Here is a 22,545-nt window from a genome sequence, read left to right as displayed (position 1 = left end):
ACTGAGGGGCACCGGCAATGCGCCAGCGGGCTCTCAGCTCCAGGCTGTTGTCCACAATTCTCCAGCACATCAAATCTGTGTGAGTGTGGGTGAGCGTGAGAAAGCTTCCTGCACGAGCGCCCAGATAAAAATGCAAAACATTTATTTGAGTGTCGTACAAAAGGTTTCCGGTCAAAAAAATGTATTATTATAAATTGCTGAAAAAGACAGACACTGAGCATGCATATCCATAAGAACCCAAAAATGACACTGAAATGCGACAGTGTAGGCCAGTTTCCTCCCAAAGCCATGCATCGGCTAACGTTAAGTGCCGCACCACTGTTCTCGTCTGAGAAGCAGATCCTTTCACATAAACACAGCTGCTCCCGTTCTTCAGAAACAAAACTTCCAAGTAAAAAATCACACTGCTACAAAAATAGAGTTCTAATAAGGAAATGGGCCTGTATAAAGTCAAAGCTGCTCTCTCTGCCATGGGTGTCAGAAAGGACATTGCTTGCAAAACGTAGTGTAATTCTGCAGGGGTAGCCAAGCGCTATCAATATTCCTTCCAGGGAATATCCCCTGGATTTAGGGCAGCGGGGAAAAGGACCCCACAAAATGCCTGAAACAAACAGTGGAAGAACTGGGTATTTTCTTCTAGAGTCGAGTTCACCAGGAGCAAGCCAGCTAGGGGATATGCTGAGGTGGTTACGGCTATCAATGGAAAGATGAAACTGAGGGCGTCCCAAATGCCCACCCCACAAATATCCAGTGTTCGGTACTCCATTTGACAATTATTCACTAAACTTTAGCATTTCAAAGTGGTGTTAAGATTCATCAATAGTCATGTGTAAACATGGGCTTAAAATATAAAAGAAATCACATTTTGTTTAAAGTACAAAGCAAGGCATATTCCCAGAGCGAAGAAAGCAGTGGGTCTCAAGTGACAACCAAACACTGATCAGGTGCTGAACGGATCTCCCAGCTAACCCTGGTTGCCCTCCATCTACTCTGGGGCACTCTGCAGGAAAGCCTTTCCAGGCCGCAGAGCAAAAGACACACACAGAAAGACTGAGGCAATCCAATAGTGCCCCAAAGGAACTTCACCCTGGGGAAGGGGTGTGCGTGTGCACGGGTGGGGCTGTCTGAAAGATGATGCACTTCCCTTCTTTCTCTCTCCTGCAGACCGTACAGTGAGCGACTAGAGGTTTGAGACCAATAAGGTGGAGGTCAAGTTCCCAGTTAAGGGCCTGGGCAGGCGAAGACGGGAGATCGGGCTGGTGGCTTAAGACTCACAAGAGGAGATACGCTGGAAGGCCGGAGGGGTCGGCAGGGGGTGACACGGCAGCCAAGGCCGTGACGATGGCCGACTAAGGGACCCAGGCTGTGGGGCTTGACACTCTGTGCGCACCTAAGGCATCGGCAATGCTCTGCAGCAGCCTCCTGCCAAAAGCAGCAAGTCAGCCTTAACTCCAGTAGCTAGGAGGGGAAAGGCCCAAGGCCCAGCAGTTCTCTCCCCCCAGCGGGGATTTACACGGCCTCCACTCCTGGCCTGCTCTGTGTTCTGGGATGGCAGAACCCCTTTTCTGCAGGCTCTCCTTAGGAACCTTCTTCTGCAAAGATGCTGTCTGAGGAGGGGGAGGGGGCGGCCACAACCATCGGAAGACGTTGGCGCACGAAGCCTCCAACTTAGACTCAGCACACCTGGAATGACTTTGGACTGGCAAACCTTCCAGCCTCCTCTGCCCCAGGCCTGGGCCAGTGGCCCTTGGCCACCCAAAAAGCAGCCACTCCAGTCTATGAGCCAGACGGTGCTGGAGTGACGTTTCGATGAACAAGGGCACAGGTGAATCACCGCCATCACTGCAGCCCAGAGTGGTGCTGCTAGAATCCAGCACAAAGCCTGGCGGGTGGGACTCCGCAAAGGGCCCCTGGCAGAACCCATTTCAGCTCCGGGATTCCTCTGCTGAGCACCTGCTTAACCCAGCAGCGCCTCCACACACGGCAGGCGCAGGAAAGCTGGCGCCGGCCAGCTCAGAGGGGCAGCCGCTGGCGGAGCCCTGGGGTCAGAGGAGCAGACCACGAGGAGCGTGACCTTGGCAAACCACCCCAGACCCTTCCTTCTGAGCAACCCGTTCGGCCTCCCTCCTTCAAGCTGAGTGGGAATATGACCTAAGGGGGGCGGGGGAGGAAGACAACAATTTATTTAAATTTATCCAATATCAAGCTCCCTTTTCAGGGCTTTAACACTAGTGGCTCCATAAAAAGTGGATCAGAGCTTCTAAATCTAAAACACTTTTACATTAATTCACATTGGTCATTAACACACTATGTAGCATTAAAATATCTCTGGAATGTTGGCTCCTTAAACATTATTTTCATATTAAGTTTGATTTCTCATTCTCAATCCTGCTACAGTTAAGCGACTGTCTCAGACAGATACCCAATCTATCCCTTCGTTAAATATTTTCTCTCTGACAGCATGTCTTACTGCTGCCAAAATGTCCACACACCCTTGAGCTAAAGCCCCAGGGATGTCATAGAAGTAGCCAGTGGACTTAGGGTCAGAAGCCCTGTTTACATCCTATGAATTTTGGGATGTTCCCCTTGTGGAGATTCCAAGGCCCTTTCGAGTCCTCTAGGCTTCAGAGCAAGTGAGACACTGGACAGCTGGCTTGCCTGAAGGGTCCCTTTAGGAAGATGCGTGTTTCACAGCTTGATGATCAGAGGCGGCTTTCGCACGCTCAGTCCCGCAAGAGCGAGCGCCCAAGGTGACACCTGGCAGTTCAGACATTTGATGTGGCAGAGTCTCAGGTGATGGACTATCTACCAACTCTTGGGAATGTAGCTCACTGAAATTCTCAAGATTTTTTTCATTAGGATTCCAATTTTTAATGCTCTTATTTAAAAAAAATAAAACACAGAACCAAGGCAGTGAGCTTCAAGGCTAGCATTTGAAGAGGAAGATCAGAGCTAAACACAAATGTAATGTAACTTTTAGGGTTTTGTTTTGGACTATGAGAGCTAATTTAAGTTGGGGCACATTCATTTGAGAGCGAACACTTAGTGGTAAGAATTCCAGCTGAAATGGCTTCTGTAATTCAAAATACTTTAGAATCCCAAAGTACACAACGTTGACAAGATTGGATTTCAAGGGTATTTCTACGATCTTCCAGCAGATAACTGGTTATGGAAGGGTTCTTTTTTTCACAATACTTAAGAAAGATGATACCAAGATACTGATGGCGATGCAGCCGCCGGCAGGTCAGCATTCTTACGCAACACACCCTCCTTAAGCAACGTTATCCTGAGAAGCAGCATGGCAAATGTGTCCCGCCTCCATCGGGGGCTCATGTGGTTTCAAATCCCAACACATTACTTGCTGCCCATCCTGTAGGAGACCTGGAGTAACTCTGGGCTACTTCGCTGCGCACTCACCTTTGCCCCCCGTCCTTCTGCAGTGGCTTCCAAGTGGTCTGGTCACTTGCTAATTCTGGTGGGATCTCTTTGTCAGAGATGTTCAAGCAGAGGCTGGGCACCCATCTCATTAGAGACTAACCGATTTCCTGCAACAGAGGGGACAAATCTAGATAATCCTTGGATGCCATTTCCAATTCTGTGACTTTTTTTAGCCCCAATTCCAGGAAGCCAAGAGAGCAGAAGAGCATGGAAACACCCTCAAGTCCCAAAGCCTCTGATCCGGAGTCCAAACCCTGATTCAAACCCTTGTTCCTTGCCCGTGGCGGGGGATTCCTTGCCCTTGGCTCGTGGCTGAAAAGCAACAGCAGCAGGCAACCAGCGCAGTTCTGGCTGATTCGCTTCTGGCTTTTTAAAAGGGTTTGAAAACTCAATTCCACTCAAAGTAAAAATAAGTCATAGAAGACCTAGAAAAATAGTTTTCCATGAATGCAGGTAAAAGAAAAGAGGGAGGGAGAGAAACATAAAGCCAAGAGGGCTCCTTCCTTTCACATGATGGCGCATCCTCTGGACGTTGTCCTGGGATCCCCCTGGAAGAAGAAGGAAGGGAGCTTGAAGATGAACCTCACCTCGACGTCCCTCCTTCCCTCTGCCCCGCTCTGAGGAACAGCAGCGGGCAAAGGCTCCGCGACACGCAGGGCGCCTGGCCCCGTTAAAGCCAGTCCTCGCAAGGGCAGAGGAGCCTCTCGGGGGCCATCCTGTTGCCAAGGCCCCCTTGGGCTTAAAGGGAAGCCCCACTACAGACAAGAAGGGAGGCCGCAGTGCCACCGCTCTGCGGGCACCATTATGCCCAGGAAGTGGCTCTCAACGTGCCCCTCCTTCTGCCTATCGGCATGAAGAAAAGATGGAGGGAGCCGTGGAGGAGCTTCCTTTCCCCTTCCAGCCGGCTGGGAGTGAGCCGCCCTTCTGAGGCTACCTGCTGGTGGAAGAGATCTTCCTCCCCAAACTCAGCCTCCTCCTCCTCCTCCTCGTTCTCCTGCAGCGCAGCGGACAACTGGGTCAGACTTCTGACAGCAACCTCCTAGGAGGGAGAGCAGAAACACTCCTTGCGTCACTGGAGAAGCCTCTGGATGTTTATTTAGCTATTTACTTGTTATATGGCCACCCACCTACCAGGCTGAGCAGCAATAAAGAAAGAATACAATTAGAGCAAAAAAATCAAAACAAAAAACAACACTGAGGCCCCAATAAAACTCTGTGTCCCGGCTCCATCAGCCTCCTGGTCCCAGTGCTTGAGGGAAAAATCAGGCCTTCGTGGCCTTCCTGAAGGCCAAGAGGGTTGGGATTGCCTGTATATCCAGGGCAGGGCGTCCAGGGAACATCTAGCAAGAAGTGACGTTTTCAGCCGGTCCCTCAAACCACCCTCCACTGAACCAATCAGGCCAATCTCTTCCTGCTGTTGCAAAGGGAGTAAAGGAGTCGGGGGGAACCTTTATACAGAGGGATTTAAGTCTGCAATTTCAAAATAAGGCCAGGTGGATAACCCAAGTGAAATGCCACCTGGGAGAAAAGCAAGAGGCTGTCTTCTGGGGGACAGGCTCGACATTTTCCCTCCTGTTCCCCAAGCTGGTTCCTGCAAAGTTCTGTACACGTCACTTTCTGCTGGCAGTTTTGCTGGTCTTTCAGAAGACCAAACTGTTTCGGAGAGCTTCCCCCTGATATGAATGTTGCCATCTTTGTTTTCATTTATTTTATTTGTAGTTTATGTCGTATGGCTTTTATTTTTATTGCTTTTGTAGTTGTTTTACCCTACTGTGAATGTTTTAACCTGTATCAATATTAAATAAACCATCCAAAATCTCTTTTGATTGTGATGGCACAGAAGTAGCTTTTAATAAATTAAAAAATAGATAATTCTTTAAAAATCTCTTCTTCTGCTTCCCCTCTCCTCAGAGTCCTCTTTCCGACACCCACGCCATGCCCCTCCCCCAACATACCTCTCCATCAGAGTTCACCAGGCACGTGTGGATATGGTCTCCAGTGCCCCAGCTGCCCTGGTTCTTCCAGACTAGGACTGAGGGTGGGCTATGTGCCACCCCAGCCTCAGCAGCCCAGATCTAGGAAGACAGCCAAGGTTGGTACTTGCATAGCTCCCTTGGGCCTGATTCTCCCGTCCTGACCAGCCAGAGCCCAGCCCGCCTCTCGCCCACCCAAAGGCCTGGCACGGGCAGAGGCCAGGCATAATGCACCTCTCAGTCATGGGGGCCGTTCTAGGGTAGGAGCAGAACTGCAATCCCCAAAGAGTTTGAGGGCTGGAAAGGGCCCTGAAGAAAAGAGGGTGATGGTGGTGATTTGACCACTGGGAGATGGACATTCCCAACACTCGGATGCAGGGGAGGGCACTCCAGGACTTACTGTCACCGTCTGCCCGGCCCGGAGGATGTACTTTGGAGTAAACTTGTACACAATCTCCTCTCCCTCTCCAATCTTCCTCTTCAGCCTCCAGTTTCCAAGAGATTGATCCTGTTAAGGGAGCTTGTTTTTTAGCCCCTGCCCAATTAGCAGAACTGCGTGGCACAAAACAGCCCCGTGGGAATCAAACCGAGGGGAGGAACGGTCAACTGAGCTTCTCAGAGTTCAGGTGAGCCTACCTTGTCAGAATGGTTCTTCAACTGAACAAACTTCCCCTCCGGGTCCACCTCCTCAATGCTGATGCTCCCCTTGGCTGAGGCTTGCTGGCTAACCCGGAAGCTGCTGGTGCTGCTCCTGCGTCCAACCCCGCCGGACATGCTACCTGACAGCTCCTCGGCCTCCACCCGCTTCCGCTTCCCCCGCGAACAGCGAGTAGCTGAGGTGCTGGAGGAGGTGGCTCGGGAGACGGTGATGCGGGACGGGGGGCTTGGAGACAGCTTGAGCCTGGCGGGAAACAAGGGGGAGCCTGGGCAACGTCCCTCATGGAGCAGACACCACAGCCTGCCCGCAGGTGTGGCGGGAGGCTCTTCCCGGACTCCATTTGGCCTATGCCCTGCCAAGATTCTTCCCAGATGCCCTTCTGCCAATCGCCTCCTTGGGCATCCCATCATGTCTCTCCCTGCAGGGAGGGGCCGCTGGTCCTCGGGGCTCAGGGAGGGCAGTGTCCAAGGACCTGCTGCCAGCCACGTTCCCTGACCCATCCAGTCAGAATGGGACCTGGGGTGCCTACCTCTCCTCTTCCCCTTCCAAAAGCTTTCGGTAAGCGCTGATTTCCATGTCCAGGGCCAGTTTGACATCCAGGAGCTCCTGGTACTCCATTAGTTGCTGCTGCATCTGGTCCCGCATCTCCGTCATTTCCCGCTCTTTGGCATCCAGCATCTTCCGCAGCTTCTCCTGTTCGCCGGCCATCAGCTCCTCCAAGTCCCGCATCCGCTCTTCCGCAGTGCTCACCTGCAGAGGAGAGGGAGGAGCGCTTAGGGGCACACAGGTTTCCTCTGTTCTCTGAAAAAGTCAAATCTGAACCTTCTTCTCCAGGAAGCCCTGAAGCCGCCTTTTCCAACTCCCTGTGGACGCCTGTTTCTGGAGTAAGCTCCCTTCTCCAACCCCTGGGGCTGCATCTGAACTGTCAGGGGGCCAAGGGTCACCAGAGGCAACTCCATCATCCGTTGGGCCACATCCTGATGGGCAGCCAAGGGCTCCTTGGAGGAGCCACCCAAAAGCATTTCTGTTTAGATTAGAGGGGCTGCAGCAGGCAGGCACATCCCACCCTCAGCAACTTTCCCAGGCAGGACTGAGGTCTGCAAATCTGGAACCGGGGATGTGGGAAGGAAGAGAGCCGGACCCAGTGGGCCTTTCACGCCTCACCTGCTTCTGCAGCCCAGAGAGCTGATAGCTGAGAGCTTCGATCCGGATGCGGGCCTCGTTTAGTTCTTCCCGAGCGGCACTGGCCGCCCGTTCGTTCTGATCCGAGCAGAGCTTGGCGTTCTCCAGCTGAGAAAGAGAATGTATTGCTTGGACCGACCAGAGAATTTTCAGCCCCACCTGCTGCATTTACGGCATGTGCCCTGAGACGGGCGAGAAGGGGACAGCCCAGCGCAGGGCTTTAAGCCGACGGGTCGCAAGACACCCCCACCCCCCGGACTAGGCCAACCCAGCGCCTCCCTCCTCCCACCTGGAGAAGGCTGTGGCTCACCTTGGCCTGATAGGTCTGCTCCAATTCCAGCTTGTAGAGCTGGACCTGGTCGTCATGCTGCCTCCGCAGGTCTTCCAGGGCCTGGGCAATTTTCGACTCATACTCCTTCTGGTGACTGCTGTCCACCTCCACCAAGTGACGCTCGTGCCACTTCTGGGTCTCCCTCACTTCCTGAGAGGGAACCCCGCCAAAGGCTCAGAAGGGACGGCCTTTGCTCCTTCACACGGAGCCAGACCCCCCATTCTCCCTATCAGAGGTCCCGCGGGAAGCAGTGTGCTGTGGAGCACCAGAGCTACAGCCAAAAGCCCCTCCAGCCAAGGGTAGCACCCAGTCCCACCTCTTCAAAAATGCTCTTCCTGAAGTCGAGCTCCTCTTGGAGGCTCTGGCAGCGATTCTCCAGGTCCACCCGCAGGAGGGTCTCCTTCTCCAGCTGCTTCTTGGCTACGGCATGGGCGTCCTCCGACTGGGAAGAGGCCAGAGGAGAGTGCTCAGGGAGCTGCACCAGCAGAAGCAGCAACACTGGCCAGGTCTCTGCAGGGCACTGCCATTGGCCTGGCTGCCTTGCTCCTTCCTCAAGGGCTGAGACGGCAGCCGTCAAGGGCTCTTGTGGGGATCTGCTCCTCCGCAGGCAGGCCAAGCATGGCTGTGAAGGTCTTCCACTTGAGCAGGAGAGAGACACCCTCCTTGCCAGGGAGCATTGCCATCCTGCGTGACGGCCCCTTCCTTAGTTTAAAGGCCTACCTTGGCCCCTCCAAGCATCTCCCCCTGGGGTCGACTTTCTCCATGCCCGGCACCATTTCAGACCCATTGGCCACCTCCCCGAGCAAAGCCCAGAGCTCACCCCACCTCTCTTCCGGTTCCCCGGTGTTCTGCCTAGAGGCAGTCTCTCAGAGGCCGTCAGAAACAGTTGGGAACAGCAGGAAAGAGGCCCGGCCCACGGCTGACGTCCAAGTTAAAACCTGATGCCCGAGTACCCGGCTCTCCCGCTCCTTAGAAATCCCCCTCTTCCTTCTGCTGCTCAGCAGGCCGAGGAGCAGGAGAAAGCACTCTGGCCGAAAGGGAGGATGCCCTACGCAATATGCCACGCATATTACGGACAGTTGCGTTCCAAGCTAGAGGAAACTAGACTGGTCAGCGCATGAGCTGGCGCAGAGCTCCTCCCAAGAAGAAGCAAAGATCCTCCCTTGTGACATTTGAGGGAAAGAGACAGGCTCCCAAACGAGCTCCCTTGCTGCGCTTCCCTGGGAGCTGGGTGCAGCCCCAGGTTTTGCTTTGTAGGTCTCTCCCCAAACAGACCCCACACACTCTGTGCCAGCTCAGCAAACTGGGCGAAAGCAGAAGGCCGCAGGAGACCAACGCTGGCAGGAAGCTCTGGGGCCGAGGCTTTGGGACAGCTCTGGGAAGGATCCGTATGACGTTTCTGGGTCACCGGGGAGAGAAAGCCTGTAAACCCTTTAGAACTCCCCTGTAGCCCTTCAGAGTCCGCACAGCTCCGTCCAATCACAGAACCGGAGCTGGAGATCGTAGAGGTTATCTGGTTCAACCTTCTCTGTGTAGGATCCATTACAGCTAGTGCAGCGGGGCTTGGGGTGGCTGTTGCTGGGTGGAGGGGTGTGCGGTGCAAGTGTGCGGGGGCTTGGAGGGTGTGTGAGTGGCCGGGGAGGCACGGTGCAAACGCAACAAGGCTCAGGGAACGTGTGCAAGGGTGTGTGGGTGGCTGGTGAGGCGGGGTGTGAGCGGAGAGGGGCTGGGGAAGGGTGCATGGGTGGGGGAGACTTACCTGAGCAACTTACGACCTTCCTTGCTGGCTTCCCCTTGACTGTGCTTGTGGGAAGCTGGCGGGGAAGGTCGCAAATTGTGATCATGTGACCGTGGGATGCTGCAATGGTTGTTAAGTATAAGCCTGTTGCCAAGTGCTCGGATTGTGATCACATAACTGCAGGGGTGCTGCGATGGCTGGAACTTCGAGGACTGGTTGTGACCACCGCTTGTTCAGCACTGTTGTAACTTTGAATGGTCACTGAACAAGTGGTTGTCGACTGAGGACTACCTGTAATAATACCTCTTAAACGAAGCTCTGTTCCCATGGTAGTTCTCAGTACTGCAGATAGTTCTAAGGGCTTCACAAACCTCTCTCACCACTGCCTCGACTGCATGCAGCACATGTGGCAGTATCTGCTTTTTGAGCTTACCGAGTGGAAACAAGCAACGTTACAGAGGCCCTTTCAGCTCCTCCCTCGGCCGCCAGACCGCTGCAACTACCAACCCTGGTTCTCTGCCACATTCTCACTTGGCAGCTACCTCTGGCCTCCCACACCTTTACCTTTGCCAGCTGGGCACGTGCATCAGCCACCTCAGCCTCCAGGCTGCGCTTCTCACTCAGAGTGGCAGTGAGTTCTGCTTCGCTTCGATGGAAGAGGACTTCCAACTCCTTGATGCGACCCTGAGATGTGGACCACTCCCCATCCTTCTTTTTATAGCTAAGAAAAAAACAAAACGGCTCAGCTCGGGGACAAGGCAAAAGGGAACACTGACCACCCCCTGGTCAGAGGCCTGTTCCCACAGCTGTTTCCAAGCACCCGAAACAGGGACAGCAACCTGATGCTTCTTGCCCTTCTAATATCAGGCAAATCTGCTTCTACGGGCCGAAGGCAGTGTGTGGGGCAGACCCACGTGAAAGCAGCTTCAGGAGGCAGGCCTTTTTCTACCTAGCCCACAGAAACAGTGCACCCCCAAAGGAGACCTCCCCAATTTGGAAAAGAATAATCAAATCCTAGAATTGTAAGGGGCCACCCAATCTAACTCCTGCTTGGAGCAGGAATCCAAATTAAGACCCCCACCCATGGCTGCCTGGCCCCTGGGAAGAGAGGCGCCCACCCAACACTTGTGGAAGAAAAACTGGGGTGGTACCGATTGCCAACTGGGTATGATTGGTAGGCTCAGGTACAGAAGGAGCTCATGAAAGCTTCTGCCTTTTAAGAAAATTAGCAAGGTGGAAAAGATGCTACCAGACTCCTGGTTTTCCTGCCACCTTACTAACATGGCTCTCCTCTTACAACATCTTTAACTGAATACGAGTCCACCTGCCGTGGCAACGTAAACAAATAGAGCTTTAGGCTGCACCAAGAGAAAGACAATTTGCACACGTGTCCGTGTCTGGTTCTAGGTCCCCTACTTTAGGTACTGTTCAGGCAATCTAGAACAGCAGGTGAAAAGGGTGACCAGGCCAGAAACAGTCCTGTGAAGAAAGGAAGAGAGCTTTGCGAAGGGATGAGGATCAGGGTGTGTCAGACAGCCTGGAAGGGGGACTAGACCCGGTTTCTCTCATTTCAGAGCGTAGGATAGCGAACTGCGGATTTAAGTCACACAAAGGCAGATCCCAACCAAATGTCAGAACACCATTTCTGAGAGTAAGACCAATCTGAGAACGGAACCCATGACTCAGAAAAGAATTGGGTTGCCCTTCACAAGTGAGTTCAAGCAGAGGATAAACAGGCATTTCCCTGGGATGTTTAATTTGGAAACGTCCAAGACCCGCTTTCAAACATGCGTAAAACATTAGATAAACAATTCAATTGGAGAAAGTATTAAGCGAATTTGTGCAGGATTCATTCTCTCTGAGTTGCGAGTTCCAGACAGACCTAGCAAGATGTTATTTTTACCATTATCATTAGAAGCTCTTTGATAAGGCTTGATGATGCAAGAATGCGGAAGGGGTCCGATCAGGTGAACGCCACAGCACATTAAGTCTGGAAGCGCCTTCCAAACTCTCCCCCAAGGGACCCAGATGACACGCGTGGGTGCCTGCACGGACTCGTGCAGCTCGTACTTCTGGCACGCCATGCGTGAAAGGCTCCAGGCTTTCGGCTGTCTGCAGGGGGCAGCACCCTGGCATCCCTGGACTGACCAGGGTTCGGTGGCGCCTCCATTAGCAGGCGGACAGGATCCGGACTCAAAGAACGATGGCAGAGAGCCAGGGTCCGACTCAGCCGTTGCACCTCCTTCTGAGCTTCCGTGGTTCTCCTGTTCCCCGGGCACTGCTCGGTGCGAGCAGCGGGGGGCCCGTGCCCAAACGAGCAGCTCCTGCCAACCGGCTCCTGCAGCTGCTGGCAGCTGGAGGGCTTCCAGGGGCTTTGCCACAGGGCAGAGAGGGAGCGTCCGGAGAACGACCCAGCGCCGCAGGGCGCGCCAGCTGAAGCCCTCGCGTCAGTCGGCACAGGCAGGCCCGCGAGGGCGGCTTCTGAGGCCCCCGGCCTGTACCCCCGTCTCAGCCGTACGGGCGGGGCGGGGCGGAAGGCCCCCCGCCTCCGCCGTGGCCAGGCGGGGTTGTCCCACGGGCAGCCCTGCGCTCCGCGGGAGGAGGAGAGAAAGCGCGCGTCGGGCGCCGCGAGGGGCAGGAGGAGCGGGTGCGCGCGGGGCAGGGGCAGGGGCAGGGGCAGGCGGTCGCCGCCCCGGCTCGCTCCGGGCGCCCGCCCCCAGACGCGCTAGCAGCCGCCTCCCTCCCGAAGGGCCCCGCCTGGGACGCCCCCCGCCTACCTCCTCCGGAGCTCCTCGAAATCGGCGCGCAGCCTCCCGACCTCGATCTGCAGCTCGGCGCGCTCCCGGGCCGTCTCGTCGAGCGCCCGCCGCGCGTCGGCCAGCTCGGACTCGTAGAGCGCCTTGACGCCCGTCACCTGCGGGAGAGAGGGAAGCCGCGATTCCGGGGCCGCCGGGCTCCGCGGGGGCCGCCGGGCTCCGCGGGGCCCGGCCCGGCCCGGCCCTCGGGGTGCGCGGCCGCCGAGCCCACCTCGCGCGTGACGACTTCCTCCTTCTCGGAGACGCGCAGCAGCAGCCGGTCGTTCTCCAGCTCGAGGGCGCGCACCCGCTCGATGTAGTGCGCCAGGCGGTCGTTCAGCTGCCGCAGCTCCTCCTTCTCCTGCAGCCGCGAGAGCCGCGCGGGCGACAGGGGCGTCGCGGCGGCGGCGGCGGCGGGGCGGGGGGCGCCCGCGGGGGGCGGCGGCGCGGTGGCGGCGGACATGGCGAGCGGCGGCCGTCGGCGAGCGCGGCTCATTCAATCACACAAAATGGCGGCGCGCGCCAACGGACGGCGGGAGGCACCGCCCCTCGCGGGGCAGCTCGGGAAAGGGCGTCCCTCGACCCGGCGCCCGCTGGGGGATGTAGTGCCGCGCGGGCCGCCATTTTGGGCTCGAGAGGCTCTCGCGAGGGCGGCGCTCATCTCCGGGGCCGGGGAGCCGCCGGGCGGTCGCGTGCAGCGGCGGCAGGCTGGAGGTGCCCGGGGCGGGGGGCGCCTTCCTCAGCGCTGGGGTTCCTCTCGGGGCCCGCGGGGCCTTGGCCCGAGGCCGCCCGCTGGCTGGCTAGCTGGCCGTCGGGGAAGCGTGGCGCGGCGGGGCGTCGTCGTCGTCGTCGTCAGACGGGAAGCCCCCGGGCGCCGCGCAAGCGGACGAGGAGAGTCGCGGGTCTCGCGGAACCGCCGTCTTTACTGACGCTCCCGCGGGGCCGCGCTCCCCCAGCCGCCGCCGCTCCGGGCTCGGGAGGAGCCCCTCCGCCGGCCAGGGGTCTTCCTGCAGCGGACGCGAGAGGGCAGCTGGTCGCGGGGCCTCGGCAGGCGAGCCCGCCCCGGCTGATGGCGGAGCCGGCCGGTCGGCCGGCCGGCCCTCCTCGCACTCCGCCGGGCGCGGCTGCGCCCTTGCACGACGGCCCCGCGAGGTAGGCCGGACCAGTCACCCGGGAGGGCCCCTCGCCTCGCCCCACCGGTCAGCCCCACCCCCGGAGCCCCCTCTGGTCCGCCAGCTGGCGCTCGCCCGGGGGGAGGGCAGCTGCGGGGCGTCGAGGCTCCGCTGCTGGGAGGCCGCGCTTGGCGCAGGCTCCGGCCCCTTCCCCTTCCCGCGGCGTTGCGAGCGGGAGCTGCCCGAGGCGGGGCGGCGCTGCGCTGCTCCCCTCCCGAAGGGGCTCCTCGCCGGCCAGCAGAAGGGCGGGCGCGAGTCCGGAAGGAGAGCAGCCGCGGCACGGTCAGGGGCCACGGAGGCTCGCCGGCCACGCGGGCGGGACTCGGCATCGTGCTGAGCAGCTGTGGGGCGACTGTGGCTCGCTGGTCAAGCCTCCGTCGGTGTGGCTCGGCCGCAACCGAGCACGCCGCGGCTAATTCCGGTGCGTGAGCCGCCCTTGGCTGCCGCGGCGAGCGCTGGGCCCCGGGCCCGAAAGGTGCCCGGGGTGGGGATCCGGTCGCTGTCCCGCGGAAGCCTTGGGAAGCCGCGTCCGGCGCCCCCAGGCCTGGGCGGGCGAGCCGGGCTTTTCCTCATGGCGCAGCGGAAGCCCCGGTCTCCGCGCAGCCGGGGAGGCTTTGGGGAAACCTCCGAGATTCCTGCCGTGTGCCGTGGCGCTGTGGCTCTCGGCCAGCCCCCTGCGGGAGGGGAGGGGAGGGGGCTCCACGCCAGCCTCCGGGCTGCGGCTGCCCTGCTGACCTTCCTGTTAGAAACCCGAGGAGGGGCTGCAGAGGCGTCGCATCTCCCAGCGAAACCCGCCGGTGCTCAGCTCTGCTTGGGTGGGCCGAAGGGGAGAGGAAGGGGCTGCCCCACCCCAGCCTTGCGGCCCTGTCCCCTAGGAAGACAGTGGACGTGCGTATAAAATGTGTTTAAAAACCCATCAGCTGAGCCTGGGTTTTCAAAATTTTGTCTAAAAAAGAGACAGGTGAGGCTCCTCAGAGCCCGAACGGAATGCTCTCCGTCGTTGAAAAATGCATAGTTGAGATACAAAACCCTAACGTCGGCTACAATGGGAGGATTTCCAAAACCACAGGTTCTATTTCCCCGCCTGACTAAGAGACATCGGGTGGGGGGGATGGAAGCACAGTGACGGCGGACTCCGGGGAGCGCAGCCAATATTCTTAGTGGGGTAAATGCTCCCCCAGCCAAAGCTGCTCGTGAGAGATTCCGCGCTGGAAGCTCTGCTCAAGCCATCTGCCATGGGCGGTGGGGGGAGGGCTGTGCTCGCTGGCCTGGCCACGTGTCTGCCAACCGAGCGCCGGCAACCCACCCTTGGCCCCCATCCCCAAGTGGTGGAGGCGTGAGTGGCCGTTCCGGAGCCCAGGACTGTGCCTGGCCTGCCAGGAGCTCGTGCAGGGCGCTACTGGGAAGCGGGAATGTGCCCTGCGGATCACAAGCCCTTGATCCTGACCCTCCCGGCCTTGCAGCTGAGCTGAGCGGGGCAGGGGAGTGACAGCACTCCCTCTTTGGTGCCTGCTGACTGCTGCTCCCAGGCTCCGTTAAAGAGGGAGTGGGCCTTGTGCCACCTGCCTTAGCAGCAGCAGCAGCAGCAGCCGCCACAGGAGCCCCCTCCCGTGATGGACAGAGCATCGCCCGCCAGATGCTCAAATCATCTTCATGTTGAACTTCCTGGCTCCGCCCTGCCCCGAGGCTGTGGTTGGACCATCGACCTTGCGGAAGGAGTATTCCCCAGAAAAGTTGTTCTTGTGCTGCCCACGGCCCCGACTCCAAACAAAGAGGAGGAGGAAGCAGAAGAGGACCACGCCCAGGAAGGTGATGCATCCCATGGCCGTGGACACCAAGATGGTCTTGAGGTCCAAAGTGAACTTTATGAAGACCTGGGTGTCGTTGTGGGAAGTGTCGTTGAAGTCCCTGAGAACCCAGGTCCGGTTTGCGTCCAGGATGCTGTCAGCCGGGGGCCCTTTGACGGTCAGGGTGGCAAAGTAGGTGTCGTTGCCGGCAGCGTTGCTGGCGATGCAAATGTAGGTCCCACTGTCCTGGGCCTGGGCATAGCGGATCTCCAGCGTTCCGCCGGGCAGGACGGTGGCTCGGCCCAAACTTTTGGAGGTGATCATCCTATGTTGGGGAGACACCCAGCTGATAGAGGGCACAGGTTCCCCCTCTGCCCGGCACTGGAAGGACACTGCCTGCCCCTTGTAAGCTGTTACACGCTGGAGGCTGCGGTTCCTGATTTTGGGCTTTTGGCAGGTGAAATACTCAAACAGCACAGAGTCCGGAAAGTCGTGCAGGGCATTGCCCTGAATCTCAAGTGGCGAGGAGCACATGGGTGGCCGCCCATCGAAGTTCAGCGTCTTCCGGCGCTGGAGGATCCAGAGTAGGCGGCAGTCGCAGACTAAGGGGTTCTGGTCCACCCTGAGTGTTTCCAGGGTGTTGACAGAGTGAAAGGCGCTCTCTTCCAAGGTGGACAAGAAATTGCTGGAGAGGTTCAGAAGACGGATTTGCCTCAGCCCGTAGAGCGCTTGGGGCTCCACCGAGGCCAGCAGGGCACCCACCATGTGCAGCTCCCGGAGCCTGGTGAGCTCCTGGAAGGCGCCCTTTGGCACTGTGCTGATCGGGTTGTGAGACAGGTTTAGGTGCACGAGATGCACCAGGTTCCTCAGGGCTGTCATTGGCACTGCTGTGATGTTGGTGAATGTGATAAAAAGGGAGGTGAGGTTAAGTCCCTGGAAGGCATTGGGCGAAATGTCCTCCAGTGACAGCCAGTTGTCAATCTCCAGAAGCCATAGATTATAAAGCTTCCTGAAGTTCTGATCTTCCACCAGGGTGATGCCGAGGTGCTTGAGCCGGAGGGTCTCCAGGTTTTGCAAGCGGGAGAGGGAATCTGCAGAGAGGTCAGTAAGATTGCATTTCTCAATGGTCAGCTCCTGGAGGCTGACCAAGCCAGAGAAGGCCTTTCGGGAAATATAAACCAGGTCGTTGTCCCCTACTTCTAGGTGCTTCAGGTTTCTCAGGTCTTGAAACATGTAGTCCAGAAGGATGACAATTTTGTTCTCACTGATATCCAGAAGGGTAAGATTGGTCAGTTTTTGGAAGATGCCCGGTGGGATCAGCTTGAGCTGGTTGCGTCGTAGCCGCAAGACCTGTAGGCTGAATAGGTTGCTGAAGGCCCCCGGCTCCATGTTTGTGATGATATTCTCACTGAAGTCCAGCTCTTCCAGCATGGGGAACGAGGACAGCTCCCCCGAGTTCAAGCAGCGGATGCGGTTCTTGTTGAGCTCCAGGATCTTGGTCTCTGTTGGTATTCCCTCTGGCACAGAAGTGAGGCGTTTTCGATGGCAGGCGACGGACTTGAGGTGAGGGATGCACTCGCAGCGAGCTGGGCAGGCTGAAATGGGGGTGATGCTCAGGAGGGAGCAGCAGGCGGCCAGGAGGAGAAAGCCACGTTGCATGGTGTGGGGCATGGTCCTACAGGCACATTACCATCTTCCCACACACCTGGGAGCAGGGGGGAGAGAGAGAAACAGAAGGTTACTCAAACCCTGGCAGGATTTGTGGCTGTGCCTTCAGGTCTCACCCCTGAGCCTTGAGGTTGCTTGGAAGGGCTGAGCATCCCCAAGCAGGCCCCCTTGCCTGGCCAAAGAGCTGAGCCCGCGCCACCCTCCAAAGGGTCTAGGCAGAACTGAAGCTTCAAGGGGGGGGGGTGCGCGCGCGCGCACCCTTGTGCACCTTCCACCTTCTTGCTACCCCCACCCCTGAAGCACTGTCCCTGTACACAGAACCAAGAGGGTTTTCTTGTCTGCAGATCACAAACATCCTAGGCAGTTTTTTTCAGAATCCATCCTTTGTAGATTAATCCATAAATAGGTACAGTTACAAAATACAGGTAGTCCTCAGCTTAAGAACGAGTTCCATTCCAAAGATCTGTCCTTAAGTCGAATTAGTATTTAAGCTGGAACAGTATTATTGTATAATACTGCATAACTAATATTGTGTAATTAACTCAAACCATTGTGTGTTTAACTTGCATTTTGCTACACGAGGTTCCGTTCTTAGCTGTGGGTCGTCTTTAAACTGGGTGTTCTTAACCCGGCGACTACCTGTAATGCAAAAGTGGCAGAAATAGACACAATTTAACATTCTTTGTGAAGACAGAAGCTGGTTTTGAATTATTTCATGCCCCTTGTCCTCTTTTTCCCCTCTGCTTTTACTACCACAGAATGGCTATTTTTTGCCATTGTGGAGGTGGAGGGTGCTGTTGGACTTGGGTACCTTGTGCCTGGATGGGAGACAAGCACAGAAGCCCAGGGCCTCCAACTTGCTCAGAACCCCCCCAGGCAAGGGGGTGGGGAGCCCCATATATCCCAGGGGGCACCGTCACCTAACTGAACCTGGGAAACCCCTTGGCTCCTGCCAGCCCACCCAGGAGGGTTGTCCGGAAGGTGAGGAGATCTGCAAAGGTGTTCTCCCCTCACTCTTTGGCCCCAAGGTTTTCACCACTGATTCCCAGCCAGGACCACCCTTAGAGCTTCCTGGGGTGGCCCATGGGAGGGAGGGAGGCCACCTGCCTGCCTGCCTCGAGTTTTCATTCCAGCTTCCAGGTGGGCATGGCCCCGAGGAAGGTGTGCACGGGGGACAGTAAAAGAGCTCTGAAACTTCATTTCAGCTTCTTGTGCAAATATAGCCCCATCGATCGGAGGGCACACTTCCTGTGCCCCCAGAAGGAATCATTCTGGCACGCCAAAGGGACTGGAGATCATCAAGAGCTCCTTCAGGTAACATTTTTCCTTTGTTCCTTGGCGAAAGCCCAGTGCCGCCTCCGCTCCGTCGCTGGCTGCTCGGCTCCCCCCAGGTGGATGGAGCCCGCTGCTTTCCTGCCCCACAGCTGAGTCCGAAGCAGCCTCTGAGGTAGGCAGTCGCTCAGGCGCGCAGCAGGGCCGATCAAGAGGGCTTTGTATCGAAACCGTGTGTGTTTGGGCCTCTTACAGGTATTTATAATCGGGCTGGGGACCCAGAAGGATAGATGGGGGGGGACGTGTGCCACCGGCTTGGAGGAAGCGGGTGTGGAGCTGGGGGCTTCTCAGCCCCCGGGGGCGCCTCCTGCTGCCTTTGGCCTGGCCTCAGACCAGGACCAAAGCCAGGGGCGGGGAGGAAGGGGAGCCGGCCTGCCTAAATCCAACTGGAGGCAAGAGAAAAGAACAGGAAATGAGAAAGCTGCTTTCCCCTCCAGTCGAGGCTTCAGAGCGCTTGCTTCCCAAGCTTTGAAACAGCCACCGGACTCTCCGCATGCTTGTGGGTCAGTGCAGTTCTTTTCATAGGGAGCCACACAGTGGCTCTGCTAAGGTGGCCTGCTGTTTCCAGTTCTTGCCCAGGCAGATGCTTTCCTCCAAAATTTGTGGGTTGTACTACCCAAGACCTTAACAATGTTTTTCCTTGATTCTGAGTTTACATTGCATAATGTTTGCATATTTATTAATGAATTTATTATGCATTATGTTTTTGCTTTGATGATTAGTTGGTCTTAATTGTAACTGCTACTGTCTCCCCACTAGGTCGACTAGACCAGGAAATCAACTCCACAGGAAGGCTAAAACTACTTTTATTGAAGCTAAAACTACTACTGCGTTACTGAGAACAACAGAATCTTGCAAGCCTGATCCTCCTCCTCCTCCTCCTCCTCCTCCTCCTCCTCCTCCTCCTCCTCATAGTTTATCTGTCTGAGTCGCTTCCGAATGTTATCTCAATGCTCTGGACTTAAAAAAATGCTTCAGTCCCTTTTGCCTAGGCAACGGTTCCCGCATTTCTTCATCAAGGTCATCTTCCTGACTCTCTACAGCTATCACCATCAAACAACATCTACCTATCCCAGGTCCTTGGGTAGGACTCGATAGGTGGACACAGCTATGTAGAGTGGTTTAAAAATATAGTGAAGAGAGAAGGAAAGCCCCCCATGGAAAGACTCTGTTCCAGTTCCCTGCTTCCTGTTCTTGAGCTGGCCTGGAAGCCCTCAGGCCCTCTCCTGTGCATAGCTGGCAAGGAGGGAACTTGTTACAAGCCTTGGAAAGCAGCTGTCGACTGCCACAGTGCTCTGCTTGGGCCCATGCTTGCTGCTGACCTAGTTGAGGCAGCTTCAGGGGAACTATAAGGCAGCAAGCTCCCCCGGGACTGAGTGAGCAAACGGGGACAGCAAATAAGAGCTGGGGGGGGGGGTCAAGGGGAGGAATGGGTTTGTTCTTTTCTCTTGTTCATCAGCAGAATATGGTGACGGCGGAAGTGTTCTCGCAAACTGCAAGGGATGTGCAGTTACATGACAGGGCTTGGTTACTAGCAGGACCGTGTGTCTCCCACAGTATCCGCCTGGTTCCTTCGATTAAACGATGCCATCTGTCAGGACCTCAGAAGTGCGCCTTCTCTGTAGCGGTGCCTGCCCTCTGGAACGAGGCTCCCTCTGAGATACGGGTGGCCCCCGCTCTGCTGCTGTTCCGAACAGCGAAGACCTGGCTCGGGAGAGGGAGACCCCCTGCTTCATCACACTTGCCATCTTTTATCTTTTATTGGTTTTATTGTAATTTCTTTCTTTGTTGTGAGCTGCCCAGGGTCATATGGAGTCAGGTGGCATACAAGTTTAATCGATGATGATGATGATGGTCGCACAGTCACCCAAATGTTTAGACTGGATTTGGGATTTTTATCCACCTATCGAGTCCTACCCAAGGACCTGGGATAGGTAGATGTTGTTTGATGGTGTTAAATGTATCATCGTCATCATCATCATCATCATTCCTGGAGGCAAAACGAATTACATGTGCTGTCAGTGCAGGCTGGTTGCCCTCTGGAAAGAGAACAGACGGGAATTCTTGAATGGATTTAGGAAGTGCTTGTAGAGAGCCAGCAACACCGTGAGGCCTCCCAGAAGGGATGGGGAGACAGAAGGATACGGTGCAAAGGCCCAACTCTGTCCAGAAGAACTCTTATGCTTCAGGGTACAAAATAGGCCCAGAGCCCCCCTGCACCCCCCCTTGATGTTTCTGGGTTCCTGGATGAAGAGCAGCTGCCACAAACCTGAAAGATGGACAGAGTGGACTCTGCAAAGGGGGGGGGATTCCTGCCTCTGCCCTGGAGAGGAGGAAGGACAAGACGGTGGGGCCTGGAGACCCCCCAAGGGACTGCTGAAACCATCAGCTGGACAGCCTATCAAGAGACGTTGGCTCCCTTCCTGGGGCTCACAGGTGGGATGTGACGGAAAGACTCCCCAGACTCTTTATGACCACTGGCAACTATTCCTTTCTACTGAGCCATGTGGGAATGAATGATGCAGCCCTGAGGACCATGCCAAGGACTGTGGTGATACCTCTGAGTGACTTAAAGTCTACAGGAGCAAATTAATCACAACCTCATGCACTGAATAAATGACCTGCAAAACCCTTTACAGGTTGTCTGAGAAACCCTGGCAAAACGATGAAGTCCTGGATGAAGGGAGGAGGCCCATGGTTGTCCCTTTTTTCAAAAAAAGTGGGGATCCTGCAAACTACAGGCAAAACAGACTGATCAAGAGCAGATCATAATAAAATTAGTCCGAAAGAATTTTGAAAGCATAGTGTTGATTACCAGAAGCCAGCATGGATTTGCCAAGAATAAGTCTCGCCAAATAAGTATATGATCCCAGCAGGGTCACCCAAGGTGTGACGGTCATCTCAATTGTCCACTAAAGCCAGCAGGCACCTCTGTTGGGCACCAGCAACAGAGGAAGATGCCGGAGGCGGAAAATCACTTTAGTGACAATGACAAAGGTATCTATTCATATTGCGTGGGAGAAAGCAGCGGCAAACCACTCCTGTATTTTTACCAAGAAAGCCACATACATAGAGAATATAAGATGATTGGCGGTACAGGGCTGGATGATGGGCCCCTCAGATTGGATGGCACTCAGCACGCTACTCAGGAAGAGCTGAGGATCTTTCCGAGTACCGATGGTGTTTATGACATGAGTGGATTAAAGCCTTTGGGACACCTGGTTGCTGATGCTGCCGTGCAGGAGAAGAAAATCTGAAATTGCAAAGACAGAATTACAAGGGAACATGAGATGTAAGAAAGCTCAACGCAGTGAAAGATGAAATGAAACAAATACAGATCGGCGTCTTAGGCATCAGCAATTGAGATGGGCTGGGACCTGACCTTCAGTCACAAGATCGCACTATTTACTACTCAGGACATGAAAACAAGGAACAGAATTGCTTTCATAGGAAGCATGTAGGAGCAAAACATAGTTGGACTACAAAACCAACATGTGGCAGGAGAATGACTTATCAATTTCTGCCAATCTGATAATCTTTAATTGCTGAGACATTATTCAAACAACCAAAAGGATGCCTACATACATGGAGACATCATCAGCTGGTGTACACAGAGATCAGATTCACTCTACATTTGGTACAAGAAGGTGGAAGAGCCAAGTTAGAACAGGAAAGATGTGGCCAGGGGCTGACTCTGGAAGAGATCATGAAGTGATCATGTGCAAGTTTTTATTTTTTTTATTTATTTATTAAATTTTTCAGCCGCCCATCTCCCCCAAATGGGGGAACTCTGGGCAATTCACAACAAACATTAAAAACATAAAATATATAAATACATAAAACTTTAATTAAAAACATTACTAAAAAGGGGAAGGAGAGTCCAAGAAGATGAAAAAACTGAGGCTGAAGGCAGAAGGCCTCTATGGGGCTAGCCATCCCCACGCTTGAGGTATTCCCTCCTCACCCCAGGCCAGGTGGCAGAACCAGGTCTTCAAAGCCTTACGGAAGGCCAGGAGTGAGGGGGCCAATCGCACCTCTGGGAGCAGAATGTTCCAAAAAGTGGGGGCTACCACAGAGAAGGCCCGCCTTCTGGACCCCACCAGTCAAAGTTCTTTCACTGGGGGCGGGATCCGAAGCATGCCCTCTCTGTGTGATCGGGTGGAACGGGTTGAAGTTGTGGGGGCGAGGCAGTCCCCCAGGTAGCCTGGCCCCATCCCATGTAGGGCTTTAAGGGTAATAACCAACACCTTGAATTGGACCCGGAAGCAAACTGGCACCCAATGCAGCTCGTGGAGCAGAAGTGTTAATGGGCCCTCGGGGCTCCAACAATAGTCTGCGCGGCTGCATTCTGGACCAGCTGTAGCCTTGGGATACTCTTCAAGGGTAGCCCCATGTAGATCGCATTGCAGTAGTCTATCTGGGAGATAACAAGGGCGTGAGTGACTGTTCCAAGTCATGCTAAAGCAGAAGA

At 55.7% G+C, this 22,545-nt stretch overlaps 2 protein-coding genes across 3 annotated transcripts; both read right to left on the bottom strand.

Annotated features, from left to right (window-relative positions):
• Window positions 1-125: 125 nt before the first annotated feature.
• LMNB2 (lamin B2) lies at window positions 126-12,758 on the bottom strand. Of its 2 annotated transcripts, none has more exons than XM_088147312.1 (12): window positions 12,348-12,758; window positions 12,098-12,234; window positions 9,885-10,041; window positions 7,899-8,024; window positions 7,562-7,732; window positions 7,234-7,359; window positions 6,599-6,819; window positions 6,048-6,312; window positions 5,812-5,919; window positions 5,394-5,513; window positions 4,373-4,477; window positions 126-3,986 (listed from the first exon to the last, which is right to left on the bottom strand). In XM_088147312.1, the coding sequence occupies exons 1-12, from the start codon at window positions 12,609-12,611 to the stop codon at window positions 3,945-3,947; spliced, it is 1,842 nt and encodes a 613-aa protein (XP_088003438.1). In that variant the 5' UTR covers window positions 12,612-12,758; the 3' UTR covers window positions 126-3,944. The 2 variants fall into 2 exon arrangements, with proteins under 2 accessions (XP_088003438.1, XP_088003439.1); XM_088147313.1 differs by having other exon boundaries at window positions 126-3,545.
• A 2,169-nt stretch (window positions 12,759-14,927) lies between these two features.
• Window positions 14,928-16,745, bottom strand: LINGO3 (leucine rich repeat and Ig domain containing 3). The gene has a single exon (XM_007442716.4). It carries the CDS (start codon window positions 16,743-16,745, stop codon window positions 14,928-14,930), a length of 1,818 nt encoding a protein of 605 aa, XP_007442778.1.
• Between the last annotated feature and the right edge of the window lie 5,800 nt (window positions 16,746-22,545).

This window comes from Python bivittatus, unplaced genomic scaffold (genome assembly GCF_059951505.1).
Source record: "Python bivittatus isolate LINGU-HERP-01145 unplaced genomic scaffold, Pbiv_v1 ctg000500_np1212, whole genome shotgun sequence".
In the NCBI taxonomy this organism is placed as follows: domain Eukaryota; kingdom Metazoa; phylum Chordata; class Lepidosauria; order Squamata; family Pythonidae; genus Python; species Python bivittatus.
Note: the sequence above shows the minus strand (reverse complement) of the source record. Positions and strands in the feature narration are given on the sequence as shown.